Source organism: Musca vetustissima, unplaced genomic scaffold, assembly GCF_032173495.1.
Source record: "Musca vetustissima isolate MV318-11 ecotype Yass unplaced genomic scaffold, APGP_CSIRO_Mvet_v1 utg11745, whole genome shotgun sequence".
In the NCBI taxonomy this organism is placed as follows: Eukaryota; Metazoa; Arthropoda; class Insecta; order Diptera; family Muscidae; genus Musca; species Musca vetustissima.
In genome coordinates this window covers 87,624-109,949 of record NW_026877187.1, presented here as the reverse complement: position 1 = coordinate 109,949, position 22,326 = coordinate 87,624, and the positions used below count along the sequence as shown (strand labels likewise).

Below are 22,326 nucleotides of genomic sequence, written 5' to 3'. Positions count from 1 at the left end.
TTGTTACCATATACGACTACAAAATACCAAATTGCAGCAAATTCGGTTGAAAATCGAGCTCAAGAACCCCAAAATACCGAAAATTGGCGGTACCCTTATATGGGGGCTATCCGAAAAAATGGACCTATACTCATAATTTTTTGTGGAGAGATTTTCTATGCAATAAGAACTCAAAGTACCAAATTTCAGCGAATTCGGTTGCAAAACGGTCTCAAGAACCCCAAAATACCGAAAATTTGGGTACCCTTATATGAGGGCTACCCGAAAAAATGGACCTATATTTATAATTTTTTGTGAAGAGATTTGATACGCAATAAGAACTCAAAGTACTAAATTACAGCCAATTCGGTGGAAAAAATGCGGTAAAAACCCCCCAAAAACTGAAAATTGGGAAGTACCATTATATGGGGGCTACCAGAAAAAGTGGACCTATATTTTTAATTTTTAGTTGAGAAATTTGGTATCCAAAAAAAAACCGCATTTTTGTTGGCAACATTTGTGTTCAGCCGAGCACGGCTAGGGCTCGAACCTAGGTCCTCAGAGCAACACAAATGTTGCCAAGACCGCTTAACGTTCTGAGCCATCAACACATCCAAAAACGGTTGCGCAAAAACATGTTTATACCAGGAAGCAATTGTAGGTGTGTGGATTAATTATCCATCGCTACAAGAAAAATCTGCTTTGAAAAGGACTGTTCCTAGAATGAAGACAAATGTCGAACTTTGACAAAGTTGAATTTAATTCGCATATGCAAGTTTCGCAGCAGGGCGGAATAAATACACGTTATCAACGTACGACATTTGTAAAGCCACATAGCCCAATATGCCTGATGAGCCGCTTAACCAACGGCGAAACGCGTCGCATAATGGTGGGTACGTAGGTTCTTCTCCTGGCTTTCCTTTTCATTGCAAAACTTAGATCATCAAGCTCGACTCGAAAGAGTATAAATAACCACTTAACATTTTAAAAATTTAATTTAGACAGGTAAATACTGTCTAAAATACTATCCTGGCAAATACTATCCCTTAATATGTCTAATGCTTCACCTCCATTTCCTGTATTCGCTGGGATCAGAAAATATTCGTTCCTGTAATTAGAAACAAAAAAATACGATTTTTTAATGGCAAAAAAACCCGAACCTACTAAAATTACCACACATTCCACAATACCGAATTCTTTTACTTTTACTACCAATGACAGTTTCATAAAATAACTTCATATAGAGAATATTGTACCTCCAAACCTACCCCGCAACACCTCACCAATATACCAACAAAGAATGACTTGATGGCTGATAATCATGCCTTTTCGCCATTGTTATTCATTCTTCTGCATTTAATGGAGACAATGGGGATGTCCATGTGGATGATTCTACTGTTGCTGCTGTTGTTGTTTTTCTTGTTGATGATGATGACACCAATACAACGCCAGCAACGGTGATGGCGACAATATCAACAAAAAACAACGACATTCCAATGACAGACAATACCGATGATGATGTAAAAATAATGTTAAACAAAGGAAAAAGTTTAGTTATTTCACTTTTTTGTTGCAGTTGTTTTTTGTTTCGTTTGTTACTACAAAAGAATCTTAACGTATGCCTTCTCGATACTCATAGAAATATATATGAATTCCTGATGCTGCTGCTACCGGGAGGAGAGAGGAATGACGAGTAACAACAACAAACAACGATAAAAATATGGACAAAAATAATGATGGTCAAACAATTTGGTCATATAAACCCCCCAAGTACAGTAAAGTAAATTCATTATGGTCGGATGCCGAAGAAAACGACGACAACGACAAAAAGTTGGATACTTTCTCCTAACAGTGTCAGGACACCACCTGCGTTAAACCGCAGAAGAAAAAGTTTTGTACCCACACACAAAAATACAACAAAAAGTTAGAAAGTTACAAATATGCTATGACGAAGAGAACATGATGACGATAATGACTACGACAACGATACAATGGCCATGGCCATGACCACCACATCCAGCCAGCCAGCCAGGCCAGCCTGATAATGTAATTGAGGCGGAAAAGTCATTGCTATACAGAGTACACCATTTAATGACATAAATATGTCATCAATATAAGCCATACGCAATGTGGCATGGATGGTGTACACTTACATATACAATAGCAAATTATGCTAATTTGCGATATTATTATGGAGCAAATATTGGGTAATAAGAATATTTAAGTAATTTTGGTTTTTATTAAAGCAGAGACGAAACTTATTTTTACAGCCTTATTTGGTGGTACTGGGTATTATGTATTTGTGCAATTAATGGAGCCCCGCAGTTACTTTAGGAATATACATGAAATCAGGTTGTAAATCGATCTACAATTAAAGCAAGACACCTATCGGTGACGAATCCTGACTCATTTCAATAATTACATATTTAAAAATCATTAAGGAAAGCTAAAAGGTCGGACGGGCCCGACTATATGATACCTTTCACCACTTTGGATACATAAAAGAAATGCTACTATATACAATATCCTGCAGATATAACATACATATAATCTATAGAGGACCATTGAAATGGAATCGGGCGAAACTAAATATGTGATCTACATAGATATTTGAACCAATTAAAAACCCCATTAACATACAATTCTGAAATCTATGAAAGATTGCATGCCAATCGGATTCTTTTTTGTACAATTTGTATGAAAACGAGCAAAATAATGTATGTGGAGCTAAATGTAATTCTGGACCTAATTGAACAACCGTGTCATATAACATTTGGTATGCTGCAGCACAGTGCGCTGTCTGCACCATTTAGATGAAATCAGACGTATTTATGGCTCATGTGTATGCACCATTTAGAAACAATCAGGCGAAAATATGTATGAGAGATATATCTACTATATATTTTGTCTCAATTGGACAAATATTGGGAGTTTGGTGCACCATTTATCTAAAATCGGAAGAAACTACATATTGGAGTTATCTAAATCTGAACCGATTTCGAAAAAAACTCCACAGACATTAAACTGGACTTAACTCAGTAAGCTGTGCAAGATTTTGTCTCAATCGGACAAACCTTAGTAGTTTGGTGTATCATTTACCAAAAATCGGACGAAACTATATATGTGAGCTATATCTAAATCTGAATCGATGTCCACAAAACTTCGTATACATCAATATGGACCTATTTCAATGGGCGGTGCAAAAATTTATATTAATCGTACAATTCTTGGTGCCCCATTTAAATAAAATCGGACGGTACTATATATACGAGGTATACCTTAATCTAAACCGATTAAAAAAAACTTCACGGACATCAAACTGGAATTAAGTCAGTACGCTGTGCAAAAATTTGTTTGGATTGGACAAATATTGGGTGTTTTGGTGCACCATTTAGATAAAATCGGACGAAACTATATATGGGAGATATATCGGAATCTGAACCGATTAACTCCAATTTCAATAGGGTTTGTCTTTAGGCTAAATAAGTGAGCTGTGCCAAATTTCATAAATACAATTTGTACTTTGTTCACAAAAATACATGGACAGACGAATATGCATAAATCAACTGAGAAAGTAATTCTATGCATATTCTCAAAATGAAGCATGGGTCTATCTCGATTCCTTTTGCCTGTTGCAAACATATGCACAAATACTTCACCACAGTATGGTGAAGGGTATAAAAGGGTACTATGTCCGCCATAATCTGGAGTGTATATTAAATTTGTCATTCCGTTTGCACCACCTCAAAATATGCACCGGAGACTCCACAAAGTATACACATACGTTCTTGATTAGTATAAATGTCTGTCTGTCAGTCCGTTGTAATCACGATAGAGATTTGTTATTTTGGATCCTGAATGAATAACACATATTCTTACAAAAAAATTATAAATATAAACCCAAGTTTCAGGGTAGCCCCCATATAACGGTACACCCCACATTAGGTATTCTGGGGATTTCGGACACGATTTCCAAGCGAATTGGCTGTAATTTGGTATTTTGTTTTCTCATTGAATAACACATAACCGTATTAAAAATTATTAATATTGACCCACACTAATTCAACATCGTATTTTGAGAATTTTGGATAGGGTGTTCAACCGAAATGACCGTAATTTGGTATTTTGTACTCTCTTTGGCTGTCAAATCTTACTACTAAAAAATAACATATTGATCTTCACTTTATTTTAGCCACATATAACGTTATTTGATATTTTGAAAATATGTTTAAGGTCCTGCCATAACATGAGTTGCAGATATTTTGATTGTCATCTTCATGGTGGTGAGTATAAAAATTTTGGCCTGGCCGAACTTATCATCGTTTTCACTTTTTGGTTTCATTTTAATAAAAGTGTATTTGCCTCATTAAGACAAAAAATTTCCTCCCCTAAACATGAAACATAGTTTAGTATAATTCTAATAAAAAATCCAATTAATTTCACTATCTGTCATTATGCCGGATACATATAGTATTAACATCCCATCACAAATGAGCATGCATGACATTTTATTTCCGTATTTCATTAATGACCTACTAAACAATTGCCTCAAACACAGGTGTGGCTATATCTTTGGAAATGGACATTAGCTAGGTAATATCACAATAGCACATAGAGATGTATTTCCACACAACATACATACATATGTATGTATATTTTTGACATACTATTAGCATTTTATTTATATGTGTATTATGTATGTAGATGGATGTATTGTACAATAAAAATGCCAAATTGGATATGCCATACCATGCCTTGGTTGCTGTACACACTTACCCAATATTTCAACAGTGTGAGTAATTTCACGTGGTTCCATTGTTGCTATTTGACAAATATAATCACCCGCATCCTGTGGCACAGCATCACGTATTTGCAAATTAAAACCATTCACCAAACGCACTCGAGGATCTGGGGTAACTTTAACAGAGCCAGCTGTTAATATCGCAATGCCACGTTTCCAGGCGACAACATAGGGATCTGCAAAGAGAATGGAAAAAGTGGAGAATTTAAATGTGAGCGTTGCTTCGTTATGTTGTTGTTTTTTGGGGGAATAAAAAGTGATATATATCGGTATATTGTTAAGACAATTAAAACGACAAGGCATTTAAAGTAAAAGTTCTATCAATATTGGGGGAAAACTAAATGGATTTATAAGTAACAGGTAAATAGGTAATAAAATGCAGTTGGGGAAAGTGGTGGTGTGCTGTGCAATAAGGGTCACATTCTCATCGTTGTCACCGACTTAAATGAAGAGGCATCGTAGTAAACGACAGATGCGTGTCAATTTTGCACTTCCAACATACTATAAACCTTACTCAAATTAATAGTATTAACGAAAAACTTTTGGGGGACTGAAAGAGTTCACCAATCTCATTGTAGTAACTGAGAGGTGTTAAAAGAAAAAAAAATAATAAAACAAGAAATAAACGTCGTTATGTACCTTCCATTCATTGTGTGTACATTAAAAATTTCACCTTCATAGGCTTAAACCGGTAAGGAAAGTAGTAAAGTCGGACGGGGCCGACTATATGATACCCTTCACCACTGTAGGTATATTAAACAGCTGATGATATTTACTTAAATGTGAATCTACATAGATCTATCCATAAACATATCATTCGTTTGTTACAATGGGACAAAAGTATGTAAATCGGCTTCAAACAAATATAAATAGGTACGTTGTGCAAAATTTGATGTCAATCTGATTAACATAAGGAGTTTGATGCCCAATTTACTTAAAATCGAGCGAAAATATATATGGAAGCTATATCCAAATATGAAGCGATTTCAACGAAACTTGTCACAGGTTAGGTTATACTAATTTTAATACGTTTTGTTCCTACCAGCCTATTGCTTCCTTGGTGCGTCAATTACTTAAAATCAATCTATAATAAAAGGGGGCTATATCTAAATCTCAACCGATTTTCACGAAACCTTGACCGATTTTCACGAAAATGACCGATATCAATCTAGGCCCGATTCAGTACGTTATGCCAAATTTCGTGCAAATCGAAGGATATATAGGGACTTTGGTGCACCATTTACATGAAATCGGACGAAACAATATATGGGAGCTATATCTAAATCTGGACCGATTTTCTCGAAACTTGGTAGACATCACTCTAGGCTCGATTCAGTACGTTATGCCATATTTCGTGCAAATCGAAACCAATTTCAATTGGGTTCGTCCTTGGGCCAAAAAAATGAGCTGTGCCAAATTTCATCCAAATCGGATTATAAATGCGACCTGTACTTTGTATACAATTTAACACCAACAGACGGACAGATGGAGGGACGGACATGCATAATCGACTCAGAAAGTGATTTTATGCATATTCACAAAAGGAACTATGGGTCTATCTCGTTTCCTTTTGCCTGTTACAAACATATGCACAAAGACATAATACCCTGTACCACAGTGTGGTGAAGGGTATAAAATATGTCATGAAACTAAACTGAAAATTTTCTGGGGAGAATGTTTACATTCACCAGGATTTTTGAAGACCAAATTGCAGCCATATCGAAGCGAAATTTTGGGCTAGAATATTTAAACTGACAAAAATGTGGACCGATATTGACAACATAAATCCCTCAAAATACTGTAATTTAGAGGTAAAAGTTATATGAGGCCATCAGAATTTAATTGCGGGGTGGGATTCAATATGAAAGTTTTCATTTTTATACCCTTCACCACACTGTGGTACAGGTTATTATGTCTTTGTGCATATGTTTGTAACAGGCAAAAGGATATAAGATAGACACAGGGTTCCTTTCGATATGCACGAAATTTGCACAGCGTACTGAATTGGGCGTAGAAGGATGTGTGTTACGTTTCCTAAAGATCGGTTCAGATATATAGTTTCTTATATATATATATATATATATATATATGGGCCCATTTTAATGTAAATGATCCTTCAAAAAATCGACGTCTGTTAGGATTCATCTGTTGAACATACCCAAAGTGGTGAAGAGTATCATATAGTCTTTCCCGTACGACTTTTTTCCTTATTGGTTCTGATTATTTTAGTGATTACATCTTGTAGGAATTACCAAACATTTAGAGATATCATTACATGAGATGTCTAATTGAGGTTCGATATAGCTAAATTTCGCCATTTCAATAAATTCTAAGCAACCACGATGCTGTTAGTTTTTATTGGTTAGATTTGAGAGAACCTAAAATAGCAAATTGCAGTCAATTCGGTTGAAAACTTGTTCAAAGTCCCCATAATACTGAACAATAGAGGAGTAATGGTATGTGAGAGATGCCCCGTAAGATACGCCATTATTGAGAACACATGGTTACCAATATTTCTTGATAAAATTCGCCAGAAATTGTTATCAACCCTTATTGACATCGTCTTCCCTAATTGAATTAATGACTTTTCAAGCATCTACCTATATGTGTGTAATTTTTTATTTCAAACAACAAGGAAAATAACACACATGTTCAACCTTATAATTTCGAATTCATGACAAAATTAAATTAATTTCTTACTTCCATGGCAACCAATTTTCAATCGACATAGTCGATTTTAATAATTCTCATCTAGAGGCGGCTGTATCAGTCATACCTTACTGAGTAGATTTTTTTTTTTAAATTTTACACAAATACCCATGTATTTGTATGTAGGGATATGTGTAGTAATAGCTATTACATCAATTCCCGTTGCCAAGAATCAACGAAACCCGTATAAATCGTTCAGTCAGGCTCTGTGTGTTTAATAAATTTACTGTCATGGGGTGTCTGCTGCTGGAGCTGCTGCTGATTGCTAGTACTCAGGGATTTATCAAACAAAAAAAATGTAAAAAATAACAAGTGGTTAAAATAATACTCCCATATACACATCCTCACAGTATTACAGAAATAGCAATAACAAACATCACCCCACCTAGTTTTTGTACCGGAAATGGAATGAAATCAATAACGTTCAATCAGAATTCAAAAAAAATATATATGTGTAGATAGATGAAAGTAGTACTCGGGAATATGTAAATGAAAACGCAATCAAACATCCGTTTATGTATATGGCATACTTAATCAGTCTGTGAACTAACAAACCAACTGGTGGGGTACACATTACAACAGTTGCCATTTGTAAATGTATACATATGTATGTTTGTTTGAATGTATACTCAACGGTGGGTTTACATTAGGGATTATGTATAATTGGGTGTGATTTTTATACCCTTCACCACACTGTGGTACAGGGTATTATGTCTTTGGGCATATGTTTGTAACAGGCAAAAGGAAACGAGATAGACCCATGGTTCCTTTTGAGAATATGCGTAGAATCACTTTTTAAGTCGATTTAAGCATGTCCGTCCGTCCGTCTGTCTGTCTGTCCATGTATTTTTGTGAGCAAAGTACAGGTCGCATTTATGATCCGAATTGGATGAAATTTGGCACAGCTCATTTGTTTGGCCCAAGGACGAACCCTATTGAAATTGGGGAAAATCGGTTCAGATTTTGATATAGCTCCCATATATATTTTCATCGGATTTAATGAAAATGGTGTACCAAAGTCCCTATATATCTTTCGATTTGGACGAAACGTACTAAATTGGGCCTAGAGTAATGTCTGCCAAATTTCGTGAAAATCGGTCCAGATTTAGATATAGCTCCCACATATAGTTTCGTCCGATTTACTGTAAATGGTGTACCAAAGTCCCTATGTATCTTTCGATTTGCACGAAATTTGGTATAACGTACTGAATTGGGCCTAGAGTGATGTCTGCCAAATTTCGTGAAAATCGGTGAAGATTTAGATATAGCTCCCATATATAGTTTCGTCCGATTTCATGTAAATAGTACACCAAAACCCCTATATATCTTTCGATTTGCACGAACGTTGGCATAACGTATTGAATTGAGCCTAGAATGATGTCTGGTATGTTTTGTGAAAATCAGTCCAGATTTAGATATAGCTCCCATATATAGATTCGTCCGAATTCATGTAAATGGTGCACCAAAGTCCCATATATCTTTCGACTTGCACGAAATTTGGCATAACATACTAAATTGATGCTGGAATGATGTGTGCTGAGTTTCGTGAACATCGATTGAGATATATATATATATATATTCGTCCGATTTAATCTAAATAATGTAGCAAGTTCTTACGTTTCATAGTGTTTTGAATATAATCCAGAATAATGTGTGCCAAGTTTAGTGAAAATCGGTTGAGATTTAGATGTAGCTCCCTTATATTATAGATTGATTTTAAGTAATTGACGCACCAAGGAACCAATATATGGCTGAAAAGAACAAAACGTACTGAAATCAGTATAGCCTAACCTGTGACGAGTTTCGTTGAAATCGGTTCATATTTGGATATAGCATCCATATATAAGTAAATTGTGCATCAAACTCCTCATATTTGTTAGATTGACATCAAATTTTGCACAACGTACAAAATTGAGCATAGAATAACGTAGTTGGGTTTTCTAGAAGTTCAGACCTAGCCCAACGGATGACCTTTGAAGTCGATTTACATATTTTTGTTCCATTGTAACAAACGAATGACATGTTTATGGATAGATCTAGGTCGTTTCACATGTAGATAAATATCACATATTTTATTTCATACAATTTCATGATAATAGTCCTGTTTAATATACCCATAGTGGTGAAGGGTATCATATAGTCGGCACCGTCCGACTTTACTACTTTCCATACTGGTCAAAATTTGTTTTTAAGCGAGTAAATTCTGATTTAGGTCTGGGGAAATATTGGAAACTTTCAATTAATTTTTGCAAATTTATTTCGGAATTTTGCAGATTTTAGTCATATTTTTATACTTTGAACCAAATCCGTTTCAGAAAATTTGGAGTCGATTTACACATGACCCTCCGTCCAATGTCCGTCCCTCTGTCTGGCTGGTGCGCACGATAACTCTCGAAGGGAATAATCGTTTTCAACCAAACTTTACATATCTTATTTTTTTTCCAAACTTAGTATATGTTCAAAGATGGGGAATATCGGTCCACTCTTCTGGTACCTTCCCCACAAAATGGTCAAATTTGTGCTAAAATTAATTTTACAATAACATCCTAACGGACTATCCGATTTTAACCAAACTTTGTACAATCTATTATCTTTACCTTACCTAGATCAAGTAGGAAGATGGGACCCATTGGTCCAATCCTTCTGGTACCTCCCCCACAAATGGTCAACAATTTTAATATTTACAAATCCAATATAAGGCGAATGGTATGACCGATTTGAATCTAACTTTGCACAACCTATTACCATTACCAATCCTAGATCAAGTTTGAAGATGGGACCCATTGTTCCAATCCTTTTGGTACCTCCCAAACAAATGATAAACATTTTCAATATTTATGAATCCAATATTAGGTGAATGGAATGCCCGATTTGAACCAAATTTTGCACAACCTTTTATCTTTACCAATCCTAGATCAAGTCCGAAGGTGAACACGTCTTCCCTCTCCTCTGGTACAACCTACAAAATGGGTCAACATTACATTTTTTATCAAGATAAAATTCAAAAAATCTTCAATTAAACATATACCTTAAATAAACGAATAAAAGTGTATAACTCCGAAGACCTCCTCCGCAAACCAGGGAGTGAGGGTATATATTTGTCGGCAACAGCGACTGACACTTTTTTACTTGTTATACCCTTCACATAATAAACTGAGCTACATGGTATTATGGCTTTGTTCATATGTTTGTTACAGGCAAAAGCAATCGAGATAGACCCATGGTTCCTTTTGAGAATATACATAGAATCACTTTCTGAGTCGATTTATACATGTCCGACCTTCTGTCCGTCTGTGCATGTGAAATTGTAAACAAAGTACAGATCGCATTTATAATCCGACATGCATGAAATTTGGCACACCTCATTTGTTTTGCCCAAGGACGAATCTTACTGAAAATGGGAAAAATTGGTTCAGATTTAAATATTGCTCCCATATATATTTTCGTCCGATGGTACATGTGCACCAAAGTCCCAATATATATTTTGATTTACACGAAATTTGGTATAGTGTACTGAATTAAGTCAGGAATGATGTGTGCCAAGTTTCGTGAAATCGGTTCAATTTTAGATATAGCTCCCATATGTAAATGGTGCACAAATTTGCACGAAATTTCGCATAGTGTACTGAATAGAGTCTTGCTAAACTTCGTGAAAATCGGTTAAGATTTAAATATAGCTCCCATATATAGTTTCGTTCTATTTAATCGAAATGGTGCTCCAAAGTCCCAATATATCTTTCGATTTGCATGAATATTGGCATAGCGTACTGAATTGAGTCTATGATGATGTGTGCTAAGTTTTGTGGACATCGGTTCAGATTTAGATATACCTTCCTTATAAATTTTCGCTCGATTTCTTCCAAGAAAAAAAGTTTTGACACTGAAAGGGTTAATATTTTCCTCCGATATTATGTAAATGACGAATCAAGCTTCCAAATTTTGTCCAATTTAGAAAAACCGCATATTTAATTTCGTCAGATGTCGTGGTCCTTGGAAATGACATACGATTTACTTGTTGGTATTTTCCCAAATTGGTAAATGGCATGCATAAATATATGCGCCATTAGTCTAAACCGCTTTTGGTATATTATGAATTAATTTTGCATGTTGGCTTTAAGACTATATTCCTGTTTTCCTTGTCAATAATAGTCGTCGCGGTTGTATTTGTAGATGAAAAATCCCATCTCTCGTATTACATGTTATTGCGTGTTCATTACAAATATGCTTTTTGTACGTGTACATTTGTACTACAAACGAATGGATAATGAATTTATGCACGAATGTGTGTATTTGTTAAATTGCAAAAAGGGAAATGAGGGAGCGAATGGTTAAAAAAGAAGCCTCAATAATTGTGGGGCCTCTAAAAGGATTTAAGGAACTCAAATCAAGTTAAAAGTTTTTGGATCAAGGGATGAGCTAACATAAACCAATCTGTTTCTGTATAATTCGACACGAAGTACGAACAATATTTTAAATCGACTTAAAATAAATTCCTGCACATACATTGTTAAGGGCCTATAGGGCTAAATAATATTAAAAATTGTCGAAATTAATTTTTGTTATTTGAATTTTGCCTTGTAAGGGCAGTGATCATTTGAAAATAATTTTAAGTGGTTATTTATACGTACGTAGGTTCTTCTCCTGGCTTTCCTTTTCATTGCAAAACTTAGATCATCAAGCTCGACTCGAAAGAGTATAAATAATCACTTAAATAATTGTCGAAATTAAAAATCAAGAATAAGTGTATTTTAAAGGACATCATAAATCCCGAACAAATTCGTCACATGCCAAATTGTTATAATTATCATTTTTCTCATAATAATAATTTATTTAATCCTGAATAAGGCCCCACACGAATGGCCTCAAAATTTTCCAATTCCACCACCCACTTCTTTTCCCATAGAAATGTTAAGCTAACGTATGCGTGGTGTTTATTGTGATATAATTGTTGTTGTAATATAAAAGCTCTCGCTCTCTGCAGCTGCCATTACTCTTATAGAAGTTTTAGCGCTGCTGTTGACACTTAGAATTGCGGTTGTGTGTGTTATGTTAAATTATTATGTTTCGTCGCCAATCAATGATGAGCTTCAATTGTGTTCGAGTGTGTTTGTGTGTGAATGTGTTAACACATATTCATATAAATGCTAATGAAGAGTACTTGAATTTAGATTATAACTGATTTAATGAGAACTCCGATGGTAATGATTGTGCGGTGACTTTGAGTCGTCATTTTTAGAAAAAAAACCCCAAATGAATGTTCTCCATTCATGCCATCCTAAGAGTTTTGGATAATAACACAGAAATGGAGATGAGAAATAACTTGTGGAACGCGAATTACTAATGACAACATGTAAAATATTTTCTTATAAATGAAGGGGATGGAGTTTTTTAGTTGGTTAGTTGGATATTTAGTTTTGCTGTTGAAGTTTGAGCAGCTAATGAATTCACATAGTCAATAATCAGAATAAGAAATAATTTGTGAACACGTACATTATGTTTGTAATTTAAACTTTATAGTTTACGACAATATCAATCCAAAAGACAATGCATAGCTATTAGTTGGAGTTCGGTGAAAATTAAGAAGGAAATGTAGGGAATGGAATTTTTAAAATTATTCCTTGATATAAAAGATCAGAAGACCGCTAAATTTGTAATGTAGCCCGTAACAGTCAGCAATTTTAAACATAATACGTTACAGTAAAATATATTAGTATCCTAATTAATTTTATTACTCTACAAAATATATCCTTTTTTATAACTCTACCTTATTTAGATATTTTCAAAATGTGTTTTTTTTGTCTGAAGAATCGTTGGTATTAAATATGTACTTGTATTAATTATTAACAAGTAAAAAGGATTTAAAGTTCGGCCTGATGTGCACTCAAAATTTCTTAAGTCGATCGTGGGTTACAATTATATGGTGGCAACACGGAAACATAGGCCAATTTTGATAATTTTTTGTTAGGGACATTTTATATTCAGTGAGAATGCAAAGTATTAAATAGCTCCCACATTAGTTGAAGCACGTGCTACAGCTTCCCAAAATACCGATCATTGCGGTGTAGCGTTATTTAGGGGATTCCCTAATAGCTGGACCCATATTGATAATTTTCATTAGGAAGATTTGCTACCACACCATAATCCAAAATAAACCAGTAAGGAAAGCACTAAAGTAGGACGGGGCCGACTATATGATACGCTTCACCACTTTGAGTATATTCAACAGATGGAATCCAAACAGACCTCGCATTTTTGAAGGACCATTAACATGAAATTAAACATGTCATTCTGCAACCTATACTAAATTTTGGTCAGGTATAGAGTTGTTTCTTACAATGGGACAAAATTATGTAAATAAATTTAAAGCAAAATATCGAAACCTAAACCGATTTCATCGAAACTTGACAAATGTTAGATTACACTTATTTCAGTATGTTGAGTTCTTCATTTGCTTGTAAATCCAAATTTCGTGCAAATTAAAGCATATCTAGGGACTTTGGTGCACCATTTACATAAAATCGGACGAAATATATATGGGAGCTATATCTAAATCTGAACCGATTTCCTCCAAATTTAACACACATCTTTCTAGACTTAATTCAGTACTCTGTGCCAAATTTCGTGCAAATTGAGGGATACATAGGGGCTTTGGTGCATCATTTACCTAAAATCGGACGAAATATATATGGGAGCTATATCTAAATCTGAACCAATTTTCACGAAATTTAACACACATTATTCTAGATCTAATTCAGTACGCTGTGCCAAATTTCGTGCAAATCGAAAGATATTTAGGGAATTTGGTGCACCATTTACCTTAAATCGGACGAAAATATATATGGGAGCTATATCTAAATCTGACCCAATTTTTCCCAATTTCAATAGGGTTCCTCCTCAGGCCAAATGAATGAGCTGTGCTAAATTTCATCCACTTCGGATCATAAATGCGATCTGTACTTTGTTTACAATTTAACATGGACAGACGGACGGATGGACATGCATAAATCGACTCAGAAAGTGATTTTATGCATATTCTCAAAAGGAACCATATACCCATGGTTCCATCGTTTCCTTTTGCCTGTTACAAACATAAGCACAGAGACATAATACCCTGTACCACAGTGTGGTGAAGGGTATAAAAACCAGTAAGCAAAGTAGTAAGGTCGGACGGAGCCAACTATATGATATCCTACACCACTTAGGGTAAGTTCTACATATGTATCCTAATATGAAATTGAACATATTTAAATATGTACTTTTTTCTATAAGTGAACCGACCAACATCACTCCATACACATGCCTATCTGCAACCTATGCTAAATTTCTTTTCATTTGGCTGATTTTTAAATCGGTGCAGTGATTAGATGTAGCTCCGATTTCATGAAAATGGTCACGAAATATCTGAGAATGAATCGACTGTTTCGAAACTTGGCATAGAGTACTGAATTGAGTCTAAAATGAAATGTGGGAAGGTTTATTGGGATCCGTTCTGATTTAAATGTCGCTCCAGATTACAATGGATGTAATTTCCCATGCTATGTTTTTGGAAAAGAAAATTCTACTCCTTTTAATATTTACAGAGGCTCTGAATAATTTTTCCTATAGCAAAGTTCAAAGAGTATAAAAAAAATCTACTAACATACTATGCCAGTACCTCCACATAAAGGTCCTGGCTCTTTGAAGAATGTGCACCACATGGTGGAGGGTACAAAAAAATCGATCTGGCCGAACTTATCCATGTTTTTACTTCTTTTGGCTTTTCTTTCATAGCAGAGGTTAGAAAAGACCCCATTCAAAGTAAACCACCCTCAATTAAAATTCTTTAGTAATTTATTTCCTAGTAAACTCCAAAATTCTCTTTTTTCGAATCAATTATATATCATTGCTAAATTGAATTATTTCAATTGCACAAAGAATACATTTTATTAATAAAAAGCTTTTAAACAGGAGGAAAACAAGACAAAAAACATTTTCCAATTAATTTTAGTAATCAACAACATCATCACCATCATTCCCATTTATAAACGAACCAACCCATCAAAAAACTGATGATGTTCATACTTCAATGAGGGGAGGAAATATAGATAATAATGAGGTGAGAGAATTAAAAAAAAACACGAATCTACATAGCCATCTTGTGTGTAAACAGCTTCATTTGACGTATTCACTTAGTTTGTACGTTCAGTTTTTTATTATTTTTCTTGTAATTGATGATGATGACGGCATTGCCGTTGACGCAAAACGAAAAAAAATAAATATGAAATGTGATATTCTCCTTCCCAGAAGCAATTTACACATTCATACCAATTCCATGGTGGTTTTGTGAGTTTTTTTTCTCATTTACCTGCTATTTATTTTATATTCAGTTGCATTCGAAAAAAATAAGCGCATTTTTTTGTGTTGCCTCTCCTGTTAATACTAAAATGTTTATAGTAGTGTCATGACTGAAGACTGTAAGGTAGATATTGAATTAAATACACTTTTCATCGTACCCCCACCCCTTCATAACCCACCTTTCACTTGAGAATAAAAGTGTGGTTTTCCAAAGAAATTATTTGGCTTGAGGGGGACATTGTATGGAATTTGTAATAGAAATATTTAATAATGCAAATGTATTTAATAATTGCTGTAATGATGTAAATTGTAATTTAAACTTCTTGTATTTATTTTACATTCAAAGTACGTATAAAAAAGCTCGGTAGGGAAAAGTGGGGGACGATGAAGACGTTAAATAAATGTAATTATTTTAGTTACTTGTTAGGAAAGTATATATCATTTTATGCTGAAATACTTATTTCGTCTGCATATACCCATGTATGTTCCTGTGGCTATTTTATACCTGTCGCTAATTCACAATATTTAAGATAGAGTTTTGAAAAATTGCACATACTTTGCTACTTCTCCTAGGAAGGGCATAGGTCACTTATTTGGCCCAAGGACGATACCTATTGAAATTAGGAAAAATTGGTTCAGCTTTAGATATAGCTCCCATATATATTTTCGTCCGATTTAATGTAAATGGTGCAAAAAAACCCCTATATATCTCTCGATTTGCACGAAATTAGCGTAATGAATTAGGTCTAGAATGCTGTGTGTTAAGTTTCATGAAAATCGGTTCTGATTTAGATATAGCACCCATATGTACTTTCGTCCGAATAAACCCCTATATATCTCTCGATTTGCACGAAATTTGGCACAGCGTAATGACTTAGGTCTAGAATGATGCGTGTTAAGTTTTCTGAAATCGGTTCAGATTTAGATATAGCTTCTATATCTGACCAAATAAAAATTTTAGTATCGGTTGCAGAATGATATGTTTAAGGATCCAATTTCTTTTTACTGGTCCTGTTAGGATTTATCTGTTGAATATACCCTGGAAAGTGGTTTTCTGAAATCGGTTCAGATTTAGATATAGCTTCTATATCTGAAGTATCAGAATGATATGTTTAAGGTCCACTTTACTACTTTAGGATTTATCTTAAATATACTGCTTTTTCAACTGAAGTTGCGGTAAGTTTATATTCCTGATTCAATATCAACCACAATTGTGGCATAGTCCCCTAGAAACGTTTCAGTTTCCCCATTGCAAAAATGCTGCATGGGCTCATATTCTTACATAACCCATGTACCTGTAATTTGACATTACATGTAATGATAATAATAATTTTCGGTATAGGTCATTATTCTGAAAAAAAAATAAATAAAATAAGTAGAAACGATGTTACGTTCCCCCTTCTGAACTAGTTATACCCTGAAGATGGCAATCAAAATATTTAAAATCAATGTGGGCTCCGATGAGAACACTCGTGTTAAAATATTATTTTGAACATGCCGAAAAATACTTGTGAAAAAGATGACTGAAATTCTCAATATATCTAATAGTAGGGCTAATGTTATAAGGGTCTATAATAAAATGGAGATCAATATTTATATTTTAGATAGAAAAAATTTGACAGTTAATGGGAATAAAATACCAAATTACAACCAAATTGATTGAAAAACGTGTGCAAAATTCCCAAAATACCAACGTGGGTCAATATTTATAGTTTTTAGTACGGAAACGTGGTTGTACTTTTAAGAGAATCCCAAACACAAAATTACTGTAAATTTGATTGAAAAACGTGTCCAAAATCCCCTTATTTGGGGGGTACCATATTATGGGGGCTACCCCTAAACGTGGATCAATATTAAAATGAGAATCCAAAATACCAAATTACAGCCAATTCTGATGGAAAACCTGTCCAAAACTTGGGTCAATACTATTTTTAGTACGGATATGTGTTATTCAATGCGAACCCAAAATAACAAATTACAGCCAATTCTGTTGAAAACCTGTCAATAATCCCCAAAAACCCGAGTATTGGGTAGTACCGTTATATGGGTCCTACACCAAACCGTGGACTAATGTATCCTATTTGCAATAACAAACGCCCTAAGAATACTCGCAATGTATGTGGAAAATTTCAGAGCTCTATATCAAATATTGCGATCTCTATCGAGAAGCTTCAATCGACATAGATTTTCATTCTGATATAGAATATGACCCCAGGTTCCATACATCACAATCGCTAGCCTGTTTACGTGTTCGTCGCCCAAGCCTGTCACAGCTATTTGCGATAAAGTCAGGAACAAAAACAAGGGTATCAAGTCACTTGCGGTTAGTATTTGGGGAACTGATAAAGAAACCTTGTTGACAATCTACGCTCTTGGGAAACTATGTGGCTCCAGTGTGTCAGAATACCGTCCTGAGGATAGCAACAGCGTGTTTTACCATGACTCCAATAGACCATTTACTTGAGGAGACCCTTAGGTTCCATATGTCACAATCGCTAGCCTGTTTACGTGTTCGTCGCCCAAGCCTGTCACAGCTATTTGCGATAAAGTTGCGGCACAACACCTCTTTAACTGCCTAGCCAAACCTACTCACCTAACCGCATCTTTAATATGGACGAAACCAGTACAAGTCCAGACTTTTTAATCTGTATTTAGAAGTAGAACCATATAAAATAACAACAACAACTAGCAGACAATTTGCGATCAGATTTAAAGGCCCGGAGCTTTTTATATAATTTGAATGCACGTCACTTGGAGGATGGTTTAAAAAGTTCGACCGAACTTAAAGATATGTTTTTTATTCTGAATGCTATGAAAAACTTCGGACAAATGTAGGATCTTTGATGCTCCATTTATATTGAACTTGGCAAATTGAGCTCTATTTTATACATATTCGATGCACACGGTATGCAAAATTTAATGTCAATTGGATAAATTATATATGGAATCTGAACCTATTCGCATCAATTTCAATATGTTTGCGTTTTGAGCCAATTAAATTTCATCAAATGGGATGAAAAATGAGATGTGTACTTTTGTGGAACTCCATGTGTAAATTTGTAAGTTTTCTAAACGTATTGGCGGATATTAGGAGCTTTTTGTACTTAGCCCTCTTTGCAAAATAGTTGTTATAGCCACATTTCATTATCGTAGAAACCTGTACTCATAAAAAATTTAAAATTTAGTTCAATTTTATGTCGAAAGAATGAGAACATCGTCAAACTTTCTCAATTTGTTATCATTCACTAACTCAAAACGGTACATCTATATTCCCAAAAAAAAAATCTATTTCAATATTAAAATAGAATTTAAAAGTGACAAGAATTGATGTGAGACTCATACAATTTGAAATTGCATATAAAATTCAACCAAAAAAGTGAAAAAAAAACAAACTACTCAAGTGGGTGTTCATTCGGGAAAGGACCACTTTTACCTCCAAGAAAAATGAATGCCGAGTTTTTTTTCTTATCCTGCATGCACTAACGCATATCAACAAAAATTCTTATGCAGGAATTCTTTACCCAACAAAAACAACAACACACACAAAAAATAAATATAAATAAAATCGTATGTCACATCCTGGGTAAAAGTAGCGCACACACACACGCACCCACCTACATACAGCATTCATACATGACATATGAATGCACCTTCCTGCATTGATATTATGCGGAATATGCGTTGGATGCAGGTGACATTATCACCCTTCGGCAAGGAACTCGTTTGCATTTTCTTTGTGTGATGATGGCGGTGCTGCTGGTGCTGGTGGTAGTTGGTTTGAACAAAAATGTATTTTTACATGCAATGCAGCCAGCACACAATACAAATTGCACCATCCGTATTCTATTTTTATTTTAATTCTTATTTTTGCATTTCGTTCACAATACCCGTCGTTGATGGTGAAACGTTGAAGTGGGTTATGTAAATTATAAGCAGGTTTATATGCGTTCTTATTCCGAAGAAATAATAAGAATATGATTTCTGGAATTTTTTTTCGGTACTTCAGTGATAATTTAAATTGAATACAGCCTAGTTGTGTATGCATCTGCCTGCAACTGATATCATTGTTCGTGGACGTTTCTTCAAATTCTGTGAACCTTAAGTTATTCTTCTTAAGGTTCATATTGTAGATTTTTAGAAGAGATGTGAAAAAAAACGTTGACCTAAATAGTCATATTAGATATGTGTGCGTGTGTGTCTAACTAACTTTCATTTTCCACAAGACCTTTATTATTGTACATAATATTCAAATGAATGCATTTCATGAATAAACACCCTATATATTTTCTCCATATATTTGTTTTTGCAAATTTTTTTCCTGATGTCTTCTAAAAGTTTCTAAAACTTTGATATGTATGCATGCATTCAAATTGTGGTCAAATGAGTGGTTAGTCTTTTTATTGCCACAATGCAAATATGAATGGACATTCATTGAATATAAATGATGTTGCTATTTAGAAAACACTACTACGACTAACCCTCTTGATGGAATCAGAACATGTGACCGGTCATATATGAAATTTTATTTAATTTTTTTCCAAGACAATAAACTCTAAAATATATGTTGTATTCTAAAGATAAAAACATGTGTTATTTTCTGGAACAATGATGTTCCAGATGTACCACATGTACTGCATGTATATATATAACCGAATATAACTGTAATGGAAACAGGACAAATTATATTCTAAATTTATTATGTACACATGCAGAGAGTATATCTGTGGTTAGGTTACAAATTTGTACGTTTACAGTGTGTAGTTAAAAGTAGATGAAACTGTCTACGGTTAGAACGATATCTTGGTCAGATGATGTCAAAACAGTGTGAATCGTTTTTCCGGATTAAAAAAATGGTAAGGAAACTTCAAAAGTCGGGCGGGCCGACTATATGATACCCTTCACCACATTGGGTCCTATGCTAATTTATACAATATCCTGTTGATAGAACAGACATATCACATTTAGGGGACCTTTGAAATGGAATCGGGAAAAATTAAATGTGTGATCTGCATAAATTTTCACGAAATTTGACACACAGCACTCCAGACTTAATTTAATACCTGTGCCAAATTTCGTGCAAATCGAAAGATATATAGGGACTTTAGTGCCCCATTTACATTAAATCGGACGAAAATATATATGGGAGCTATATGTAGATCTGAACCGACTTTTACGAAACTTCACATACGTCATTCAGTACTTTGGCGCAACATTTACCTTAAATGGGACGAAAATATATATATGGGAGCTATATCTAAATCTGAACCAATTTTCACAAAACTTGACACACATTATTCCAGACTTATTTCAATAAGCTGTGATAAATTTCGTGCAAATCGAAAGAAATATAGGGAGTTTGGTGCACCATTTACCTTACATGGAGAGATTGGTCAATATTTAGCGGGTTATGTGTGAAAAATTACCAAATTTTTATTCTTTAGCGTATATATTTACCCTTGAAGGACATAGACCCGATAAGTTGATATAACATCTAAGATGAATGGTTGACCTTTAAGTCGGATCTGGGAATTAATATAGGGCTGATCGCTTTGAAATTTTCCATGAGGTTCCAGTAAGTCGAGTACGCATGTCCGTCCATGTATTTTTGTGAATAATGTACAGGTCGCATTTATTATCCGATTTGGATGAAATTTGGCATAGGTCACTTATTTTGCCCAAGGACGAACGCTATTGAAATTGGGAAAAATCGGATGAGATTTAGATATAGCTCCCATATATATTTTTGTCCGATTTAATGTAAATGGCGCCTCAAAAAACCCTATATATCTCTCGATTTGCACGAAATTTGACAGAGCGTAATAAATTATTTCTAGAATGATGTGTGTTAAGTTTCCTGAAAAACGGGTCAGATTTAGATGTAGCTCCCATATATATTTTCGTCCAATTTAATATATTTGGTGCACCAAAGTCCTTATATATCTTTCGATTTGCACGAAATTTGACAAAGAGTAATGAATTAGGTCTAGAATGGTGTGTGTTATGTTAGATATAGCTTTTATATCTGACGAAATGAAAAAATTAGTATCGGTTGCAGAATGACGTGTTTATTGATCCAATTTCATTTCACTGGTCCTTTAAAACAGCGACGACTGTTTGGATTCATCTGTTGAATATACCCAAAGTGGTGAAGGGTATCATATAGTCGGCCCCGTCCGACTTTACTACTTCCCTTACTGGTTGTATTTAGAACATTCCAAAATAGAGAGACGTGATATTTATTAGTACTAAATATGAAGTACCGTTACACATCTGGCCGCGCAAGTCGCTCAATATAATTTATTCTATAAATATGCTTATATTTCTGTGGTGCTTAGTCAACTTTCATCAGTTCATTTATTTTGCTGAAAATTAGCGCAAAGTTGGTAAAAAATGTCACAGAAACATGAATGTTTTCAAAGACAAAAATCATGAATGGCTATATTCGGATTTAATTTTTTTTACTTAAGAATTGTTCAGAAATAAAAAAACTGCACCTAATAAAA

The 22,326-nt window shown here is 34.5% G+C and overlaps 1 protein-coding gene across 1 annotated transcript in view; it reads right to left on the bottom strand.

The window, feature by feature from the left end:
- Positions 1 to 22,326, bottom strand: part of LOC133321785 (lachesin) — a 132,086-nt gene that overhangs the window by 88,188 nt on the left and 21,572 nt on the right. Inside the window, exon 2 of the mRNA XM_061530858.1 lies at positions 4,756 to 4,956. Within this exon, the coding sequence (XP_061386842.1) occupies positions 4,756 to 4,956 (201 nt within the window). The remainder of the gene's footprint in view (positions 1 to 4,755; positions 4,957 to 22,326) is intronic.